The following is a 19,827-nucleotide window of genomic DNA, read 5'->3' as shown; positions in this document are numbered from 1 at the left end:
CAATGATGTAGACTCTGCAATCCGCAGGTACTTATCGTATTGGTCAACTGTATCTCCATTTGATAGTTGACGAATAGCAACTGTGCATTTCTGCAATGGTGTGAAACTGGGCCTGCCAAGTGCGTCCAACAGTGTCTGAAGTAAGGATCGAACTGCACGGCATTGACGATCCACAAAAACAAGGGGCGACGCATATGAAAACGGCGGCGAAAACTGGAATCGGTGTAGGCCGGATTAGGGGCAAAGTAATCCTCGTAGAGACGTTGTGTTCCGGCTTCACGATTCCGATGAAAGTAAGTTTTCTTCTTCGGCCTCCTTCGCCTGAGAGGGCTTTCCGGCGGACCAACGACATTAACAATTTCATAAAATTACGAAACAAGTTGGGCGAATTGGTGAGCGCATCGCTCGTCGCCGCTTGAGTCGGAGGAAGAAGGGGCAGATGATGATGATATTTTGCTAGAGAGAAGAAGAAAGTAGGAAAGTAAAATAAGATGTGTGAATTGAAGTAGAAAGAATGTAGTATTTATAGATAATGAAAAGGGAAGAAAAAAAATTGGGGGAGAGAACAATTGTTCACCCAACGGTAATTAACAAAAAACGAAATCAATTGCAACATTCAGAAAGTTTTTTCCTTTTCTTTTTTAAATCACGCATAATATACACACGAAGAACCTTTCTCTACTTCGTGCTTGACGCCAAAAATAGCGTCCAACATGAGCTAGTCCAGTTCCCCAGATGTGCACACATGTTCCGCGTGCTGGCTCGGTCCGAAACGCCATAAGAGGCACTGGAGATGCTCTTAGAACAATGTTAAATGCATCCCCTTCATTGGTTAGGATTTGGTTCGAGTTCAATTTCTACCGCTGCAATCTGCAGAAGCTGGTTAAAGTACGAGTCTTGCCTTCCTTTGGGTTTGAGTTTTAGGAGCAGATGGGATACCAAGACCATGGGCAATTAGAGCATCTCCAACGCCCGTTGCGAAGGAGGCGTCGATCCGGGGAGATGGAGTGGGTGCCGTGTTGGAGATGCGGCTAGATGCAAGGTCGTGTCTTGTGGGAGACCTAGGGCGAAGGCGGAGAAAGTAAGGCGCGTCTGGCGGACGCGCCATTTTAAAAAACAACTAAAATTATATTTAAATTCGAATTTCGATCGTTTTTATTTTTTTTTTAAATTCGACTGTTTGTGCAAAAATGACTAGTTTTTTTTCCCCCTTTCTTTCCCTTCTATAAATACCACTCTTCCACCAAACAAAATTCACCACTTTCTCAACTACAATTCTCTATTCTACATTTTTCTTGTAATGGATCGCGAATTCGATGAATTCCGCGAGCAACAAGGCGGAGGTTCGAGGCTTTCAATGATGGGGTTTGCTCTATTTTTGCAAGCCTCCAATGTCTTGGCCACGGGAAATCTTTTCACGTCGGCGGCGCACGCCAATGTCCAAGAAGAGCCGGAGGCGGCGAGGCCGAAAGCTAAGGGCACCCGCGTTCCATATTCTAGCGAGAAGTCCGAGCTCGTGGCAATCTTGTGGGCGGATGCAACCCACAATCCTATTTTGGGGACCTCCCAAAAGTTGCTCCAATATTGGGGAGCAATCGCGGAGAAGTTCAACGCGCTCAAGGAGCCAAGAACGCCGACACGTAAGCCGGATCATCTCAAATCCCACTTCGCACTTGTCCAAAAGGACACGAAATTCTTCGAGGGCTTCTACAACACTTGCAAGGAGAATTGGGGGAGCGGTATGAGCGACGACCAAATCACCCAACAAGCCCAGACGATGTTCGAGGCGAATTTCAAGAAGCAATTCTCCTACATCAAGGCTTGGAAAGTGCTTCGCGTGTACGAAAGATTCATGTCGCAAGTTGGGGATGTCCACTCCGCAAAGAAGTCGAAGGGCTCCGATGGTAGAGCAACCACCACTTCTTCGGAGCCGAGTGTCACGACGAGGCCCCAAGGCCAAAAGCAGCAAAGCGAGACAAGGGCAAGGCGAAGAAGGGAGGAGAGTCTTCGGGAGGAGGTTCGGCGTTCTCCGACGCCCTTGAGAAGGTGGCCGAAAGCATGAAGGAGCATGCTCTCAAAAAGGGGGAAATCGTCGAGGTCAAAAAAATGCAAGCCGAGATGAAACAGGAGGAGATGGATATGAAGCTCTTAAACACGGACACGACGGATATGACGGAGGCACAATTGACCTTGCACAACCACCTAGTCTAAGAAGTGCTCAAGTGTCGAGGGCTTATTTAGATTAGGAAATTATTGTATTTTTATTTTATTATCATATTTTACTTATGTTTTTAATTTTATTTTAATTATTGTAATGTTTAATTTTAATTTTAATGAGATTTAGAATTTAAAATAAAAGTGTATAAATATGAATTTTGTGGAAATGGGGAATCTAAGACACCCTCTAAGCACCAATGCATTGGAGAGGAGTGTGTCTTAGGTAGAACCACCATCTAAGACACGGACACCCCTTAAGACACTATGCATTGGATATGCTCGAGTTCCGAGCAAATTATCCCACCGAAAGCAAATTGGTGTTACAAGACATGAATTCTGAAATCTCAATTTAATAAATTGTTACTAAAATCAATTATACAATCTTATTATATTTAGAGGTCAAGGTAAAATACATAAACTGAATCATCATACGGCCACATACATATGATAAGACCGGCAATAAATAATTCCTCTTTCTCAAAATAGGAGAAAACTACTTTTGTTTTTATGTAAATTAGGTATCAACATTTAAGGAAAATACGACATTTTCCTTTCCTCGTGGTACCTTTAATATCATGAAATTGTTAAACAACTGAAGGATATCATGTGCTCGTATATACTCGGACGCCACTATTTTTAGTTATTAATGGTAATATTTTTTTAGATTAATTATGTTTTGTGTTCCAAATTTTCACTTTCACTCTACATATTTTCTAGAAAATGTGATAAATTTTTATTTTCTATTCAAAAACGAAGTTTTAGCGTTTTATTTAGAAAAGATCTCATTATATCAAATACGACGATAAAAAACGAATCATCTTATTCAATGACAGATCCAAAAATTTATATTTAGAGGTGCTACAAATAATTACATAAATATAAATATAAAACATATTTATATTAGAATTAGAAAAACATCTCTCTCAATCAAATGATTAAACAATCATTTAAGAAAATGATCACTCAAGCTATTTTGTAACTTATTTTTGACATAAGTCATTTCACAAAACAATTTCCCAACACTTGCAGTAGCAATCGAAAGAATCAACATCAACTTGATAAGTAAAAAATTGGATAAGTCATATATGTCAATTTGTTTAAACCAACTTCATCGAAAGAGAGCTAACATCATACAAAAGGGGTATAAATAAAAAAAATAAAATTAATTTTATACTCTATTTGTCCTCCATATTTATATCTGAAATTTTTTGACACAAATTTTAATAAAAGATGGTGGAGAAAGTTGTTGAGTGTATTGATAATGAATATAAAAAATATTGATAGTAGAGAAATGGTTCTATATTGATTAGTGGAGAAAATATTCCACATTAAGAAAAAATTAGTATTAACTTATGTGTGTAATAGTGTCCAAAAATAAAAAAGACATATTTGTAGACGTGGCAAAAAAATAAATAAATGAATACATAATCTTAAAGAACGAAAAGAATAATATTTACATACGTTAATAATATTTTAAATTTTTTTGGGGGTGGGGGAGGGAGGGATACAGTTATACCCCCAATATTCTATACTATATCCGCCAATGATCTTAGCTGATTCCTAGCTGGATTTTTTTTTTTTTGATAAATTAACAATATTAAATAAAGAAATTTAAAGGCCGCGCCACAGGGACTCGAACCCAAGACCTTTGGCCTTGGGCATTAACCCCTTACCGCTTGGCCAACACACGCACACATTCCTAGCTGGAATTTCTCCCTATCAAAACACTAACATTGAATGTCCGGCGAGATGACTTATCTTTGAGCTAATATTGTATAGTGAGACATTTATACTATAATAAAAAGTCAAGATTTTAATTAGAAATTAATTTTAAATTGATTTTAAAATTGAGTGTCAATTTTGTAGTTATAATGAAATTGAAGATTTATTTATAAATTATTATTTTTTTATCTTCTTAGTTTTTTCTTTTTATTTTTTTCCAAAATTGTGAAATTCAACTAATTATAAAATATTCAATATGCATATCAAATTAAAGATCACGATAATAGTTTTTTTTTTTTTTCAAGAAAGGATATGAGCTTTAATTTGACATATCAAATTAAAGATCATGATAAGAGCTTTAATTTGACATATTTTTATGTAAATATTTAATTTAAAATATAACAGTTACCCCCTCCTAGGGATGTCAATCAGACAAGCCCACCGGATTTTCGGGCTAGCCCTATCGGGTTCCGAGCTAATCGGATTGGAGATTTTTCGGGTTGTAAATCTTCAACCCTAACCCTAAACGTTCGGGTTTCGGGCTAGCCCATCGGGCTAATCAGATTAAAAGCGTAAAAATAAAATTATCATTTGTATTTTATTATTCTTAATGATCCAATGTATAAAGTATATGTTAGGTCCGGAGGGTCTCGAATAGGTGTATGGGGGGGGGGAATACACATATGGGCTATTTTTGACTTTCTCCTCTAAAACAGAAGGATCTCAAGATTGAGATCAAAACGAAACTTTACACGCAAACAATGACGCCTGTTGACTGAAAACAGTTTTGACCAAACAGGGTAGACGACTGATACTGAAAACTCTTCAGTAAGGAGTTATCAGTTAAGTTACGGGAACTTAACTGATCCACGTAAGGGCTTCAGTCGAGTTTGCTAAAACAGAGTTGATATAAGTCTTCCTGACTATCAGATGATAGATCAGTCAGACTGATATCACACGCAGCGGAAATAAACTTGTTTCGTAATAGCCTCGGTTGAGCACGTTGTTAGTCTTAGGTTTCTCTTTGCAGTTATTCAGTATTCAGTTTATCAAGAGTAAGAACACAGATAAGTATGTAAAGACTGAAAGCTGTAAATAACACAGAGAATTTTACGTGGTTCGGAAAACACTTTCCTACATCCACGGTCGGTTGATCAGACCAACAATCCACTCCGCAAGTGCTTAACTGGTGCACTGCAAACCGAACCGTGTGCTTGCCGGGTGCACACAACCGTTCCACTGAAGAGACCTTTCTTCAGTACCCACGCTTCACTCGCATCAGATTTCTCACTCCTAGCACAACCTTGCACTAGGATCTCACGGAGTCAGAGTACCTTCCTGAACTCCTTTTCCACTCAAACACTCGGTTTCTTTCTTACGAAAGGAGGTTTGAAAAACTTGCCAACTGGACTTCAAAGAACAAGTTCTTTGGAGCAAGTTTTGACCTGGGCTTCTGGGTAAACATATATATGCCTAAGGTCTAAGAGAATGTGTGTAATCAGCAGTGACTAATTTTGGCTTTGGAATTCTCTTCTTCGATTCAAGCTTTGGGGAGTTTAAGCTTTGAGCTGAGTAGCAATTTCGGCAGAGCTTCAGCTTAGGTCGTTGAATCGGTGAAGATTGAAGTTGATCCTCGAGCGCTATTTATTGGAGAGGTCTTGAATAGATCCGTTGGCGGAGAACGTCTTCAAGATTTCTTCTATTGGAGAGCATTTCGAATTTCGGTTGAGGCTTCAATCTTCGAGGTTCCTTGTTTGGTGGAAACGGCTCTCTTGAAAGACAGGAGATGTGACGTCTCTGATAAAGTAGCCACCAAATAGGAATGACCTCTGCAGAGAGGGATGATCCTGAGATCTCTGCATTTAATGCGGCTGTACTATGTAAGCACGTGGGTTCCTTTAAACGTTGGAAGTTCAGTCCGAGGAAGAATGTTTAACTGATACTTGACTTTAGTATCAGTCTTCTGAGTCCACGGAGCACGCATTAAGTAATCAGTTCTGAATTGATTCTTCAACTGATACTTCAGTTGGTATCTTCAGTCTTCAGTCATTCGGTCCTTCAGTCTTCAGAACTGCTAACTAAACTAGAAGCGAACTCTAACACTTGAGTTCAAAACAGTTCTAGTCTATTACAATATAAATCTAAGGATTTTGGTATCATCAAAATAAAACCTGATATTCCATGGGGTTCCCAACAGTATAAAATATACATAGATATTAAAGATATAATTTATATAACAAAGCATGAAATGCAAAAATATAAGATATTCAAGATTACATAACATATAAAATAAGTTAATAACAATAAAATGTTCAACTTTATTAACAAAATAAAAATAAAATATTCAACAATAGTTTAAAATTAAAGAAACAAAACATCTCAAAAAAAAAAGAAAAAAAAAATCTCAAACCCTAAAGGCCTAAACTCTAAAGTATTTTAAAATTTATTTTTTAAAAATAAAAAATTAGTAGCCCGACGGGCTGGCCCAACAACCCGACGAGCTGACCCGCTTCAACCCGCCAGCCTGAACGGGCTAGCTCGATTAGCCCGATTTATAATCGGGTTGCGATTTTTCAACCCTAACCCTCTAATTTTGTCGAGTTATTCGGGTCGACCCACAGTTTTTGGGTTGGATTGACATCCCTACCCCCTCCGTCCCAATTCAATAGGTCATGTTTTCTTATTTGTATGTTCCATTTCAATAGGTCACTTCCTAAAACGGAAAGTCAATACATAACAAATATTCTCATATAACTCATTATTTACATCAAATGTTATTGTACCACACACATAATTATTTCTTCTTTATTTCTCTCTCCTACTTTTTGGACAAATACATCCTCAAAAAAATTTATTTTCTCTATTCTATTTTATTATAAATTATTTTTTTCTTAATATTGACAAATTAACTATATTTATTTAAAGATTAAAATTTACAAACATTCTCTCTTTCCTCTCTCATCCTTTTTTGAATAAATCTATTTCAATTCTTATTTTATTTTATTTATTTTTCATTTTTAGCTTCTTCGTTTTTTGCCTTTTCATGTTATTGCTTTTTTATTTTTGCAGACTGTTCTTTATATTTTATTTTTTCAATATTCTATTAATCTTAGTTTTTTATTATATTTATAAATGTGATAATTGAGTTGGTATCAACTTTATATAAATATAAAAATATAAATAATTCCTCGTGCATTGAACGGGAGGCAAATGCTAACTTACCCAAAAATGCTAAAAGTTTAAACTTTTTAAAAGAAAAATGAAAAATGAAAATGAAAACTAGAAATATTTTTTAGAAAATATTACAAATTGGATACACCAAGCATGATTAAGCTTAGAAAATTAGGGAATATATTTTGTTACTTCTTTTTTGAAAAGGAACGTTCATATATAAATTTATTTTATGTTAAAAATGTTAAATTATTTTATTAGTTTTAGTAAATGAAAATAAATGTTTTAGAGAAAATCCAAATATCTTTAACTCTAAATACCCTTTCATGTTTTAAATAAGTTCCTCTGTCTTAACTTGTTTTTCATAATTTTATATGGGGTTAAGGTACAAATGCCCCCTAAACATAACACCCCTAGAGCGTATCCCTCCTCATTCTCAATCTTGGTACAAATAAACCCCCAAAGTCGAAGAAAACTATACACTTAAACCCAGCCTATAGACGACTGTTTAACGCCATCCATTTTTTTTTATGGCGGGGCCTACAACCAATGTTTACGCGGGTTTCTCTAACAACCTAAGTATACGAAGAGTCTTCCATATTGAAAACTCACAATCGGCAGACGAAGTTGAAGACGAAGAACAAGTTTCTGGCGGGCGATATTTCACGCGATTAGTCTTCTCCGGCGAGCATACATAGCTACTTCCGAAAATAGGTAAGTTTTGCTTAAACTTGAATCTTGGGGATAATGTTTTTATTTCATGCAAACCAACAGATACTAGGATTGATATGGAGTTTTCTTAGATTAATCGAATGTTGAAATTGTTTTGTTTTTGTTATTTCGTTGTGCAAGATGTCTAATCCTATGGTCACCTTTGTTTCAATCTTTTTGGTTATTGGTCGAAAGATGAAGAAAGTGGTGTAATGAAATGATGGTTATGATTCGTCTAAAATAGAAGACCTCTTAGGCAATATGACTTTTGAACGAATAATGTCTGAGTTTGAGTCCTCTGAGTTTTTCCTGATGTCTAAACCTAGGGCAGTTTATGCATTTAATGAAGATTACAGTTTAGAAAAAGGCCTAATAATCCTTAGGGATCAAAGGCATTGTGCGAAAGTGTTAGATTACCTTGAGATACTAGGACAAGGAGAAATTCAATTTTTTGCTAACTTTGAAAGTAATCATATGCCTAGTTTCACACATATGAGCCTGTTTACAGAACAAGAGATTGATGCTCTATATGGGGAAGGGACAGAGGGTTTAGAGGTTCAAAAAGAGGGGGTAGATGCAGGGGCAGATGGTACTGATATTGGTTCAGGGGCAGATGGTATAGGGGTTGAGAATGATGAAGGAGATAGGGGTCTAGATAATGATGAAGGAGATTGGATTCTTAATAATAATGATGAAGGGGATAGGGGTCTTGAAAGGTTAGAGGCAAAGGACAGGGATGAGCAAAATAATGAGGAGTAGGCAGGCATGAAGAGAGAGATGAGGGAATGGACAGTCATGAAGAAAGAGATGAGGGAGTGAGCAGGGATGAAGGAAGAGATGAGGGAGTGGGCATGGAAGAAGAAATGAATGAGGGAGATGGCAGGGATGAGCAAAGTGATGATGACTCCAGTGTTTACAGTGGTCATTTAAGTGAGAGTGATGATGCTGAGCAACAAATAGGTCAAGCTATGGTTACTGTACAGGAGGGAGAGAGGGTAGATTTGAGTTGGGTAAGACCTTTGCAGGGGCAACGGAAGCTAGGGAGGCCATCAATTCATATGGTGTCAAGTTTGGATACAAAATTAAGTTCGTGAAAAATGAGCCTACTAGGATTAGAGTCATATGCATGAATGAGAAAGAGTGTCCCTTTCTCATGCATGTGTCTAAGGATGGAGATGTTAAGGGTTTGGTAATTAAGACTCTTATTCCTGAGCATACTTGTTGCAAGCAAAGGGAGGTACCTAGTGCTAGCCAATCATACTTGGCTAAGTGTTTCAAGCAAGCAGTTTATAGGAACCCCAAGTTCACCTCAAAGGACATGCAAGGTCATGTCAAAGACCATTTGAAATTGCATGTCAGTTTGGCAAAATGCAAGAGGGCAAAGAAGAAAATCATAACCAATTTGGAGGGGAGCTACAAATTGGAGTTTAACAGGCTTTGTGCCTACATTGACAAGGTTAAGGAATGCATGCCAGGGAGTAGACTAGAGCTCCAGTTATCCACAGAACAATTGCAAGGTGGAAAGAGAGTTTTTCAAAAGACTCTTTGTCATACTTGAACCGTGTAGACTGAACTGGTTGGGAGGATGTAGAAAACTCATTTCATTGGATGGTTGCTATTTGAAAGGAGTCACTTTTGGGTGTCTTCTAATAGCTGTTGGAAAGGATGGCAATGATGGCATTGTTCCCATTGCATGGGCATGGTGAACAAGGAAAACAAGAACAATTGGAGATGGTTCATGAGTTGGTTGAAGCAGGGGCTAGAATTAGGGGAGGGAGATGATGTTACTATCATGTCAGACATGCAAAAGGTATGATTCAATACTGATACTTCTATATCTTTTTATTGGTTATTGTTCAATACAAGTTTTAACTTCAATTTCTCATAGGGGTTGATGGAGGCTGTGAAGGAAATCACTCCACAAGCCGAGCACCGATGGTGTGCAAGGCATATTTATGCAAACTGGAGCAAGAAGTGGATGGGTGATGAACTAAAGAAAAGATTCTGGATTACTGCATGAAGCTCCTTCCATCAAGAGTTCAAACTGAACTTGGCAAAAATTAGTGCAATCAACAAGAAAGCAGCTCAAGACCTTATGCAATATCCACCAGAAAACTGGTGCAGAGCCTTCCAAACCCCAAGGTTCTCAACTTTCATGGTAGATAACAACATTTCCGAATCTTTTAATTCAAGTATATCTGATGCTAGGCACAAACCTATAATTTCAATGCTTGAGGATATTAGGATTATGGTTATGTCTAGGATTAGAGATAGGAGGTCTGTTGTTGGTGGTTGGAAAACTATTTGGTGTCTGAATGCAATGAAGCAATATGAAGAAAACAAACAACTTTCAATTGAATGCAATGTGCTCTAGAATGGAGATAGTGGGTATGAGGTCAGTGATGGAGAGGACAAACACATTGTGTTTGTTGACAGAAGGATGTGTACATGCAGGGCATGGGAGTTAACTGGTATTCCCTACCCTCATGCAATAGCAGCTTTCTATTCAAGCTCTATGGAGCCTCTTTCTGTGATGAGTCACTGGTATCATAGGAATACATATTTGAAGTGTTATGAAAATACAATACAACTTATACCTGAAGTTAAGTTCTGAACTTTGAAAGAGAATGATACTATTGAACCTCCACCTGTGGAGAAGAAGGTTGGAAGGCCCAAGAAAAATAGGTTAGAGCTACTAATGAGCCTAAACTGAAGCACGAGCTCTCAAGAAAGGGCAAAGTGCAACACTGCAGTATCTGTGGCAGTATGTCACACAAGAAAGATAGCTGCCCTTAAAGGCCTTCACAGGTATGAATTTAATCTTAAAAATACTTAAGTAAACAAGTTTTTTGTGAATGAACTAACATTGTATGAAATGTGTACAATTGATCAAAGAATCACAGGCTTCTACATCATCCAATCCAAGAAAGAAGAGTGGAGAAAAAAGCTCAAACTCTGGAACTGGGTTGTATGTGAATGAAAAGACTGGAAGACAAGTTCTGTTGGTAAGAATCAATTTTTTGTTGTCTTATAACATACTAGTTTTATTAGTAATATTATGGCTTTTGTATGCTTACACAGAGTGGAAGATCCTCATCTATTGTCATAGATGAAGGGACACCAAGAGAAAGTGATCCACAGACTAGGTTCCCTATACCAAATGAAGCTAACATAAGAAAAGAAAAAAAGGAAAATAGACAACAATGAAGAAGGAGGAGCCTCGCAAGTGAAGAAGCAAACAATCAAACCATTCAAGGCTCCAAGAGGGAAGAAAGCAGATGACAAGCAACCACAAATCCTAAGGAGATCACCTAGAGGGAAGAATATCATTTCAACACTTGGATCCACCACAACTGGTTGACATGATATTCCACTTTTGTGTTGTGCTTGCAACTGTTGGATCTGCACTTTTCAGTGTTTTTTTTTTTTTTTTTCTCATTTAGAAACAATGAATATCTTTTAGTTTATGTCTTTGGCCTTGTATGAATTTGTGTTGGTTTGGTTATGGCTATTGGAGTTTTTTGAAGTATTGACAGAACTTGGATTTTGCGACATTATCTTTTCCTTTAGAAATGGAAGTTCTCTTATTTTTTTTTCACCAGTTATAAATCCCATGTTATTTACTTTGGATATGTTATAAATCCACTGTTGGTTTACATTAGGTTTACAGTTGGTTTCTTTTCTTGCACATGTATAAAAACTGCACCAAACATATAGAGATTAAACTCTGAGCCAAAACTAACAAGCAACAGTTGGTTTTCCATTCCATTCATTCATTGCAACAATCACAAGATATACTAGCATCAACCAAGATAAAATCAAAATCATAATGACAAATGTATTTTTCCTTCTAACCCTACTGCATTCTTCCTTCAACACTTCCATTACACTCCAAAGATCATCAATTTCATTTTTCACGTCCATGGATGGGGCCGAACTTTGATGGATCTTCACAAGCTTCATATTTTCATTCTTCAACATGTTTATAACATCTCTTGTTCTCTCACACATTGGCTCGTCGTACCAATCGAAAAAACCACAGTTTTTCGTCTACAAGGGGAAAAAAAGGTCTCAAATTTCAAAAAAGTTTCACCAAGACAAAGTAAAACAAGCAATGAAATACCTTCCAATTTATACAACCATAGATACTTCTCCCTGGGTTGTCGTCTGTCCATGAGGTCATTCTCGGAGCTTTAAGTCTCTTGCCTTCAAATTCGCAAAGACAACAAACGTAATTACTCTCATTCTCAATTTGCATCTGCCTTCGAGCGCGACACGAGCTACACCCAAATTCGGAGTTAAAACTCATGTGTATTTGCTCAAATTCAGAAATCCCAGAGAAACCCTAAGCAAATTCGAGAAAATTCCATCTATTTCTCTCCAAGAATCGCACCTGCAATCATAAATTAGGGTTCTTAGTATTTGAACCCTAATTTCTAATTACAAAGCCGTTCATAGACGTTGGTTGTGGTCCCCACCATTAAATAATAAAATAATTATTTCGGACAACGTTAAACGGCCGTCTATAGGCTGGGTTTAAGTGTATAGTTTTCTTCGACTTTGAGGGTTTATTTGTACCAAGATTGAGAATGGGGAGGGATACGCTCTAGGGGTGTCATGTTTAGGGGGGCATTTGTACCTTAACCCTTTTATATGTAATAATCATTTTACAAATATTATTCAACTATAATTTGTTATTTTCATTGTATATCCTTTCAAGTTCATGTCTTTTCGATTTTCTATTTCTAACAAAGATTTTTTCACAAGCCGAAAATTCTCTGTTTAACTTATAAGCTCAATTATCTAAAAAATAAATAAATTATAAGCTCAATTGTCTAAACACTTCAACAATTTATAAACTTTCCAAAAACTACATCGTATAACATCTTTAAAATAAGCTTAGTCAAACACTCTTTAAAAAAATTATTTAATTTTAATCGGTATATATCATATTCTTCCTTCGTCCCATAGAAACATGTCTAGCTTTCATTTTTTGTCCGTCCAATAAAAATATACATTACTCTCTTATTACCCTAATAATGTGGAGCATTTTCTCCACTCACAGTGCACTTTATGAAATTTCTTATAACTGGTGCAGTCTCATGCTAGGCATGTTTTTTTATGCGTATGCCTTAAAATAAATTAAGTCGTTCGCAAACTATTTGAAGCTCGGTTCAAAAAAGTTCGTTCAAATTCATTTAGAGAAGTTCGATAATAAACAAATTAAATTTGAGGTTGATAGTATTCAGCTCGTGAATACGTTCGTTAAGTGATTCAATTTGAAAAATACTCCCTCCATCTCATAAGAAAGTATCACATTTTTTATTTTCGTTCGTCCCATATTAAAATATCACTTCCATTTTGATACATGACCTCACTTTCTTTTTTTAATGCACATATCTACATAATTCCATAACCAATTTACAATAACCACTCGACACATTATCCACCAACTTTTCTTTTTTTAAATTCTTGTCATTCCATATGCGACACTCTTTTATGAGATGAAGGGAGTATAAATTAGTAGATACAACTCATATTTATCTTTTAAAATTAATAATAATTATATTAATTTTTAATTAACTCAGTTTGTTATTAAAAAAATAATTAAACTTGAACATACCTTTATTTGGCTTTATTCGGTTAGACTCGGTCGATTACATCCTATATATGCGTACATTCTAGACTTCTGCTGACAACTTCACACTCGATACAGTCCCACACCTTCTCCCGCTCAAGTGCCACCGCTACCGCCGCCGCCGAACTGAATCGCTGGTTGTGGGCGCCGCCGTCAGTCGCCCATCTCCACTCGTGCTACCACCATCGGTCCCCCGCCTCCAGTCGCACCACCACCGCCGCCTCGACGAACAGCTGCATCTCCGCCTCACAGTCACTGTACACAGCTTTCGCGTCGTCGCCTCAGCATCCAACTGTCGCCCCGCGGCCCGCTTCCTCCAGTCGCCACCACCGCCTCCGGCCTCCGCCTCAGCCGACAGCCGCCGTTGCCGTCCCTGCTTCAATTTTCAATTTTCAGGTAAGTGGTAACAGCTTAAATTTTAGGGTCTTTCTGGAAATTGGGATAGTTGTTGTTGTTGTATTTGTGTGGTGCATTTTAATTACAGACACAGTATATCCATAGAATGATAGAACTATGAAGTGTAGTTTGTGTGTGTGTGTGCTGTTGTTTTTTCCTATTTCTTTCTTATTGAAAAGCTGTGTTTCTTTTGACTTGCGATGGCTGTAACTTATTGTGCTACTGCTGTTTTTTCTTTTTCTTTTTCTCCGATGATTCGGTTACCCGATTACCGACCATTATCTGAATACCCTATCGTTATCGTAAGTGATTTTTGGTGAATTTTGGTCATGGTTAACCGTACCAGAACCAATAGTCAGCCCTAGTTTTTATGAACGAGTTTATGTTGGTCATGAAATGTTCTGTAGCTCTCTAGCATTAGTCTGTGATTTGAAACAATGTGATGATCAAAAGATAATTAGAAACTACTTGTTTTCATGGCAATGCTCATGATTCATGAATCCTTTGGGTTTGGTGGGCGACATTGGTTTTGATGTCATACAATGTAATGCTTCTTATATTGAGCCTGACTGCCTGAGGGTCTTGATTCCCATGCCTTGTGTTTCTTAACTCATTTGGTTTATTAGTGCTCAAATTAATATGATTTTCATGACTTTCCTATTTTTGTGAACATTTCAGGTTTCTGATATCATAATTAGAATGGCGAACATTACACCAATTCCTACTGAAACCTGCAAGATTGGTTTCATTGGGGCTGGAAAAATGGCGGAGAGCATTGCCAAAGGTGTTGTCAACTCAGGGGTTTTGCCGGCTTCCCAAGTCCGGACTGCTCATCTTGGCGCGAGGCGTTCTGTCTTCGAATCATTTGGCGTGAAAGTGTTTGATCAGAATAGTCAGGTGCTCTCATGCTTGAATTGTCGTATTTTGCAACATTGCCTTTCACTTTCTGGAACGGGAGTGTGGACCACGAAACTTTGAACATGATGCACTTCTCTTGAAGTCTACTATAAGCAATTTTCTTTTCCAGGTTTGCAGCAAATAAGTTGGATATCTTAAACAATACGCATGGTTCCTGAATAATAATAATAATAATAATAATAATAATAATAATTCACAAAACTCTTGTAAAATCTTGTTTTTGCTTGTTCTCGTCATACTTGGACTTAAAGATTAACCAGTCTCTTGCACTTCATTTCAGATTGGTGGAATTTTTTAGTTTCTTAACATACTAGTAATAATTTCCAATTTATACATGATATATTTACTTTTTTTTTTAACTGTCATCATCATAAACATTCTTTTTTTTGGCATATCTGAAAGGCAGGTAGTCCAAGACAGCGATGTCGTTATTTTCTCTGTGAAACCTCAAGTTGGTAATTTCTCTGCCTGGTAGCTTTGCTGTTATTTTCTCCTCTTTACTATGGGTTCGTAAGCTAGTTATAAAACATGTAAGCCGCTTTCGTGCAGTTTCACTATGTGCTTTTTTTCTGATCTAAATCCTTACTCAGTAATCCTGGAAACAAATCGTTCCTTCGGTTATAGAGATGAGAACAAACTTATTCTCCGTTTCTTTATGCATTTGTTACTGCGTCCCTGCTTTCTTTCTTTTTTCTCTCTCTCTGTCACTGCAGCTTATATGGTTTTTGTGCTCTAATTTGATAGCTGAAGCATATAAGATACCTATGCAAAAGACATAGTATTTTCTTTGCTTATTGTAGTATAGCTAGCTGATATCTGCTTTCATTTCATTCCCCATTTTTAGAATCTTTCTGTTTTCATGTTCCGCTCAAATATGCAGTCAAAGACGTGGTGCTGCAGTTAAGGCCACTTCTTTCAGAGAAGCAGCTATTAGTGTCTGTTGTTGCTGGAGTCAAGCTAAAAGATTTGCAGGTTCGTTCACTGAAATTCACTGACACGTTTAGTTCACTGCTGAGGTAGATTATTCTACTCGTATATATAATCCATAATGAGCTTTACTCTGCATAAATTTCTTGGATGATTCCCAAGTCGTGTTTATGCTGACCTTTGGATACAAGGGTTCTCCTTTTCAATGTTTTGTTTGCTGCATTCTATCTGAGGCATAACACTGATCGACGTGTGTTATTTGACACGTTTTCAGGAGTGGGCTGGTCACAGCCGATTTATTAGGGTAATGCCCAACACCCCAGCTGCTGTTGGTGTGGCTGCATCTGGTATACCATCCTCATCTCTCTGTCAACCGTATAGTGCACATGTATACATAAGAAGAGTTTTCTAAATAAAGTTATTATTATCTACACAGTTATTACTCTTGGGGATGCAGCAACCACGGAAGATGGGGAATTAATTAGTAAATTATTTGGAGCAATTGGTAAAGTGTGGACAGCTCAGGAGAAACTGTTTGATGCTATCACCGGCCTGAGGTACTCGCTCCTTATCTCATGATAGCTGTATGAACTGATTATGGGTTGGTTACCTATTTGTAGATGAACCTTCATCTGTTTTGGTGTTGGTATATTTGTTGAGATTTTTTGTTGGATGGCAGTGCTAGTGGACCGGCATACATCTTTTTGGCGATTGAAGCTTTGGCCGATGGAGGCGTCGCTGCCGGTCTACCTCGTGAGCTCTCACTTGGTCTGGCTTCTCAAATGGTAAATCAATATGTTCATGTAGTTATCCACATTACATAGGATAGGGATTCAAATTTGATCTGTCTTTCCCAATAATGAAGTAGCTCAATGCAATTTTGTAACGTCCCGGCCCCAGGGGGCGGAGGCCCGTCAGTTCAACAGGCTCTGCTAGTAACTAGACAGTTTATCTCGGTTTGCCAAAATGATCGACCCAAGTTGCTATTGAGCTCATACATCAACTGTTTGAACTTTCATTACCCAATTTTATTTTACAAGTACCAAGCCCCGACTCAAATCTAAATCCGATGCAGGTACTGGGAGCAGCATCAATGGCAGCAAGCACGGGCAAGCACCCCGGCCAGCTGAAAGATGACGTTGCATCGCCTGGTGGCACCACAATAGCTGGGATTCATGAGCTGGAAAAGGCTGGCTTTCGAGGCATTCTGATGAACGCTGTTGTCGCTGCTGCAAAGCGCAGCCAAGAGCTTTCTAAGAATTAGATTTCTTGCAAAAGTTGACAAAGCTTTACCCACATTCTTCAGCATTCTTCATTATGTCTCCTAAATCTGTGTTAGGATGTTATGAACAATAGCTAAACTGGTATGAATAATAGCACTGTTTGAACTATTCCTTTAAATCAGACTAGTATACACCAATACATACAGCCATAACCGCATATATTTCTTTGCTTCAATCGTATCGTTTTGTAACAGAGGATCTCGTCTACCAGTAGTCGTTGCACGAACATGCTCCCCCTTTGAAATGGTGAAATCGGTTCCGATCCCTCACGATGATCTCTCGATCATACGCCCCCGAGATCAGCTTACTTGCTTCGTGACAGTCCTTGCAGACGCGCAAATTCTTGGTGACACGAATCGTTTCACCGGGTTTAGTCTTCAGCAGCCCATATGCAATAGCCAGCTTCTCACTGTGGTAGTGCAATGGATTCTCACTCTCCTCCTCACCTACATCATACAACATTCCCTCACTCTCTGTCACATACCCTAAGTCCCTAATCTTACCCACCATTTCCCCAACTTTGGCATATATCTCTCGAGCCTCCGGATGAGCCCTACCTCCGGCCACAAACTCACTCACTCCACCAGCCAGTTCGATCATGGAACAACCGGCCACCTTCTTCACCCTTCTATCGTTCATCAACTTCCTAACCCTCGCTACATCCTCCCATCTCCCCGCCTTGGCGTATAGATTCGCCAGCAGCACGTAGCGCCCACTGTTCCCCGGCTCTAGGTCAATCACCCGTCGCCCTACCTCCTCCGCCATTTCAAGATTCCCATGGATTCTGCAGGCCCCAAGAAGAGCTCCCAACACACCAACATCCGCCCTCATCGGCATCTCGTCTATAACCCTCCTAGCTTCATCCAGCAACCCCGCCCGCCCCAGCAGATCCACCAAGCAGCCGTAGTGCTCCATCCTCGGAGTAATGCCGTAGGCTTCGGTCATGTAGGAGAAGTAATGCCTGCCTTCCTCCACCATACCCGAATGCGCACAAGCTGCAAGAACATTCACGAATGTCACATGATCCGGCCTCCTCCCCGACTCCCCTGCCTCCGCCTCCATCTTCCTCAGAAGCTCAATTGCATCTCTGCCTCGACCATGCATGGCGAACCCTCCGATCATACAGTTCCACGACGAAACTCCTTTGCTACGCAGCCCATCAAACACCTCCACAGCCTTGTCCAAACGCCCGCATTTGCAGTACATATCCATGAGCGTCGTGGCCAGCTTCGTGTCGATCTTGATCCCCGTCCTCTCCATGCGCTCGTGTATCCACTCGCCCCGCTCCAACGCACCAAGCCCTGTGCAGGCTGCGAGCATGCTAGCAGCGACGAAGCCGTCCATCTCCACATTCTCCTCCGTCATTCTATCGAACTGTCTGAACGCATCATGGAACCTATTATTCTGCACATGAGCTGCGATCACAGCGTTCCACGCAGCCGAGTTCTTGACCTGCATCGTCTCAAAAATGCGCATCGCTTCATCCACACGCCCCCATTGCGAGTAGCCGCTGATCATCGTAGTCCAAGAAACGTCATCCTTTCTATCCATACCATCAAACACTCTCTTCGCCTCATCCAATTCTCCGAAATCCACGTACATACGAATCAGATTGTTCTGACAATACGAATCTCGGAAGAAGCCGAGTTTGATCACGTGGGCGTGCAGCTGCTTCCCTCCAGCAGTGGCGCCGTCGCTGCAGGCTCGTATGAGGGGAGGGAAGGAGTAGTTATTGGGCGCAATGGAGTTTTCGAGCATGTGGGCGTAGAGGAGAATGCAGTTAGTGTACAAGTGTGCCTGCATATAGCCTCTGAAGATGGTGTTGTATACGAAAGCATCTGGTTGGGGCAATGAAGCGAACACCTTAAGTGCATAGGCCAAGTCGCCGGAGCGCGAGACGGCGCAGAATTTGACGAGGCGGCCCATAGCATCATTGTCAGAGGAGATGCCGAGCTTGACGATTTGGGCGTGGTGCTGCTTGAGCTCCGCCATGGTTGAGCAGGATTCGAGATATTTTAGCGGAGTGGTTGTGGATGGAATGAGATGGACTGAAGACATGGGATGGGACCTGCTGTTGTGAGGAAAGTGTCAAATTGTGGGAAGAATATAGTGTTAATACCTTTAAATAACCATTTGTCTTAGTCAAAAATAAAAATATACTAATTCTAATCAATTTATAAGTAAATAGACTATTTTACCCTTAATAAATTTAAAATAAAAAATACTAAAATTGAGCTCCCTCTTCCCCATTTTCAACCATCCTTCCTTGTTATCTGTACAGGATATCACCGGCCACCCCCACCAATTTATTTCTTCTCCCCTCCTCCCATTCTCCCACCCTGCTTGCCCCTCCCCCATCCCACCTCCACCAATTTGCTTTTTCTCTGCAAGTATAGGAGAATTACTCACATTTCCCTGCTTTGAGTTTGCTAACTTCGACTATGGGGGGATCTTTGGCGATTGGCGTGAAAATTGTTGCAGATGGTTGGTGTCGATGGCAGCGGCACCGATGCATGTTAGGGCCAAAATTGCGATGCAGGTAGCGATACAGAGGCGGTGGCGCAAGGAATTTATGGAGGCCGCAGACTTTGTGGGGGGGGAAGCAACGGGGGTGGGTGGGTGAGGGGGTTTTATGAACTTTTTTATTTGAATTATTTTAATTTCAATTATATAATTTAAATACAAATCTAATATTTTTAAATATTGAAAAAAATAAAATAATAAAAGAGTATTTTAGTAAGAGTGTTTATAATTAATACATTATTATTTTGATGGATACAATTGTTAGGTTCGGATGGTCTCAAATAGGTGTATGGGGGGAATACACCTATAGACTATTTTTTA

The 19,827-nt window shown here is 39.1% G+C and overlaps 3 protein-coding genes across 4 annotated transcripts; 2 read left to right on the top strand and 1 right to left on the bottom strand.

Annotated features, from left to right (window-relative positions):
* The first annotated feature begins 1,300 nt into the window (after positions 1-1,300).
* LOC131004670 (uncharacterized) lies at positions 1,301-2,062 on the top strand. The gene has a single exon (XM_057931380.1). The coding sequence runs from the start codon at positions 1,301-1,303 to the stop codon at positions 2,060-2,062; it is 762 nt and encodes a 253-aa protein (XP_057787363.1).
* Positions 2,063-13,480: 11,418 nt separating this feature from the next.
* Positions 13,481-17,101, top strand: LOC131004678 (pyrroline-5-carboxylate reductase). Its single transcript, XM_057931390.1, has 8 exons — positions 13,481-13,855; positions 14,534-14,752; positions 15,180-15,228; positions 15,654-15,745; positions 15,975-16,047; positions 16,137-16,257; positions 16,380-16,485; positions 16,776-17,101. The coding sequence occupies exons 2-8, from the start codon at positions 14,555-14,557 to the stop codon at positions 16,962-16,964; spliced, it is 828 nt and encodes a 275-aa protein (XP_057787373.1). The 5' UTR covers positions 13,481-13,855; positions 14,534-14,554; the 3' UTR covers positions 16,965-17,101.
* Positions 17,047-19,560, bottom strand: LOC131004677 (pentatricopeptide repeat-containing protein At5g66520-like). Of its 2 annotated transcripts, none has more exons than XM_057931389.1 (2): positions 19,393-19,560; positions 17,047-19,054 (listed from the first exon to the last, which is right to left on the bottom strand). In XM_057931389.1, exon 2 carries the CDS (start codon positions 19,039-19,041, stop codon positions 17,188-17,190), a length of 1,854 nt encoding a protein of 617 aa, XP_057787372.1. In that variant the 5' UTR covers positions 19,042-19,054; positions 19,393-19,560; the 3' UTR covers positions 17,047-17,187. The 2 variants fall into 2 exon arrangements, with proteins under 2 accessions (XP_057787372.1, XP_057787370.1); XM_057931387.1 differs by having other exon boundaries at positions 17,047-19,051.
* Between the last annotated feature and the right edge of the window lie 267 nt (positions 19,561-19,827).

The sequence above is a fragment of the Salvia miltiorrhiza genome, unplaced genomic scaffold (assembly GCF_028751815.1).
Source record: "Salvia miltiorrhiza cultivar Shanhuang (shh) unplaced genomic scaffold, IMPLAD_Smil_shh original_scaffold_453, whole genome shotgun sequence".
NCBI lineage: Eukaryota > Viridiplantae > Streptophyta > Magnoliopsida > Lamiales > Lamiaceae > Salvia > Salvia miltiorrhiza.
This window is presented reverse-complemented; position numbering and strand designations above follow the sequence as displayed.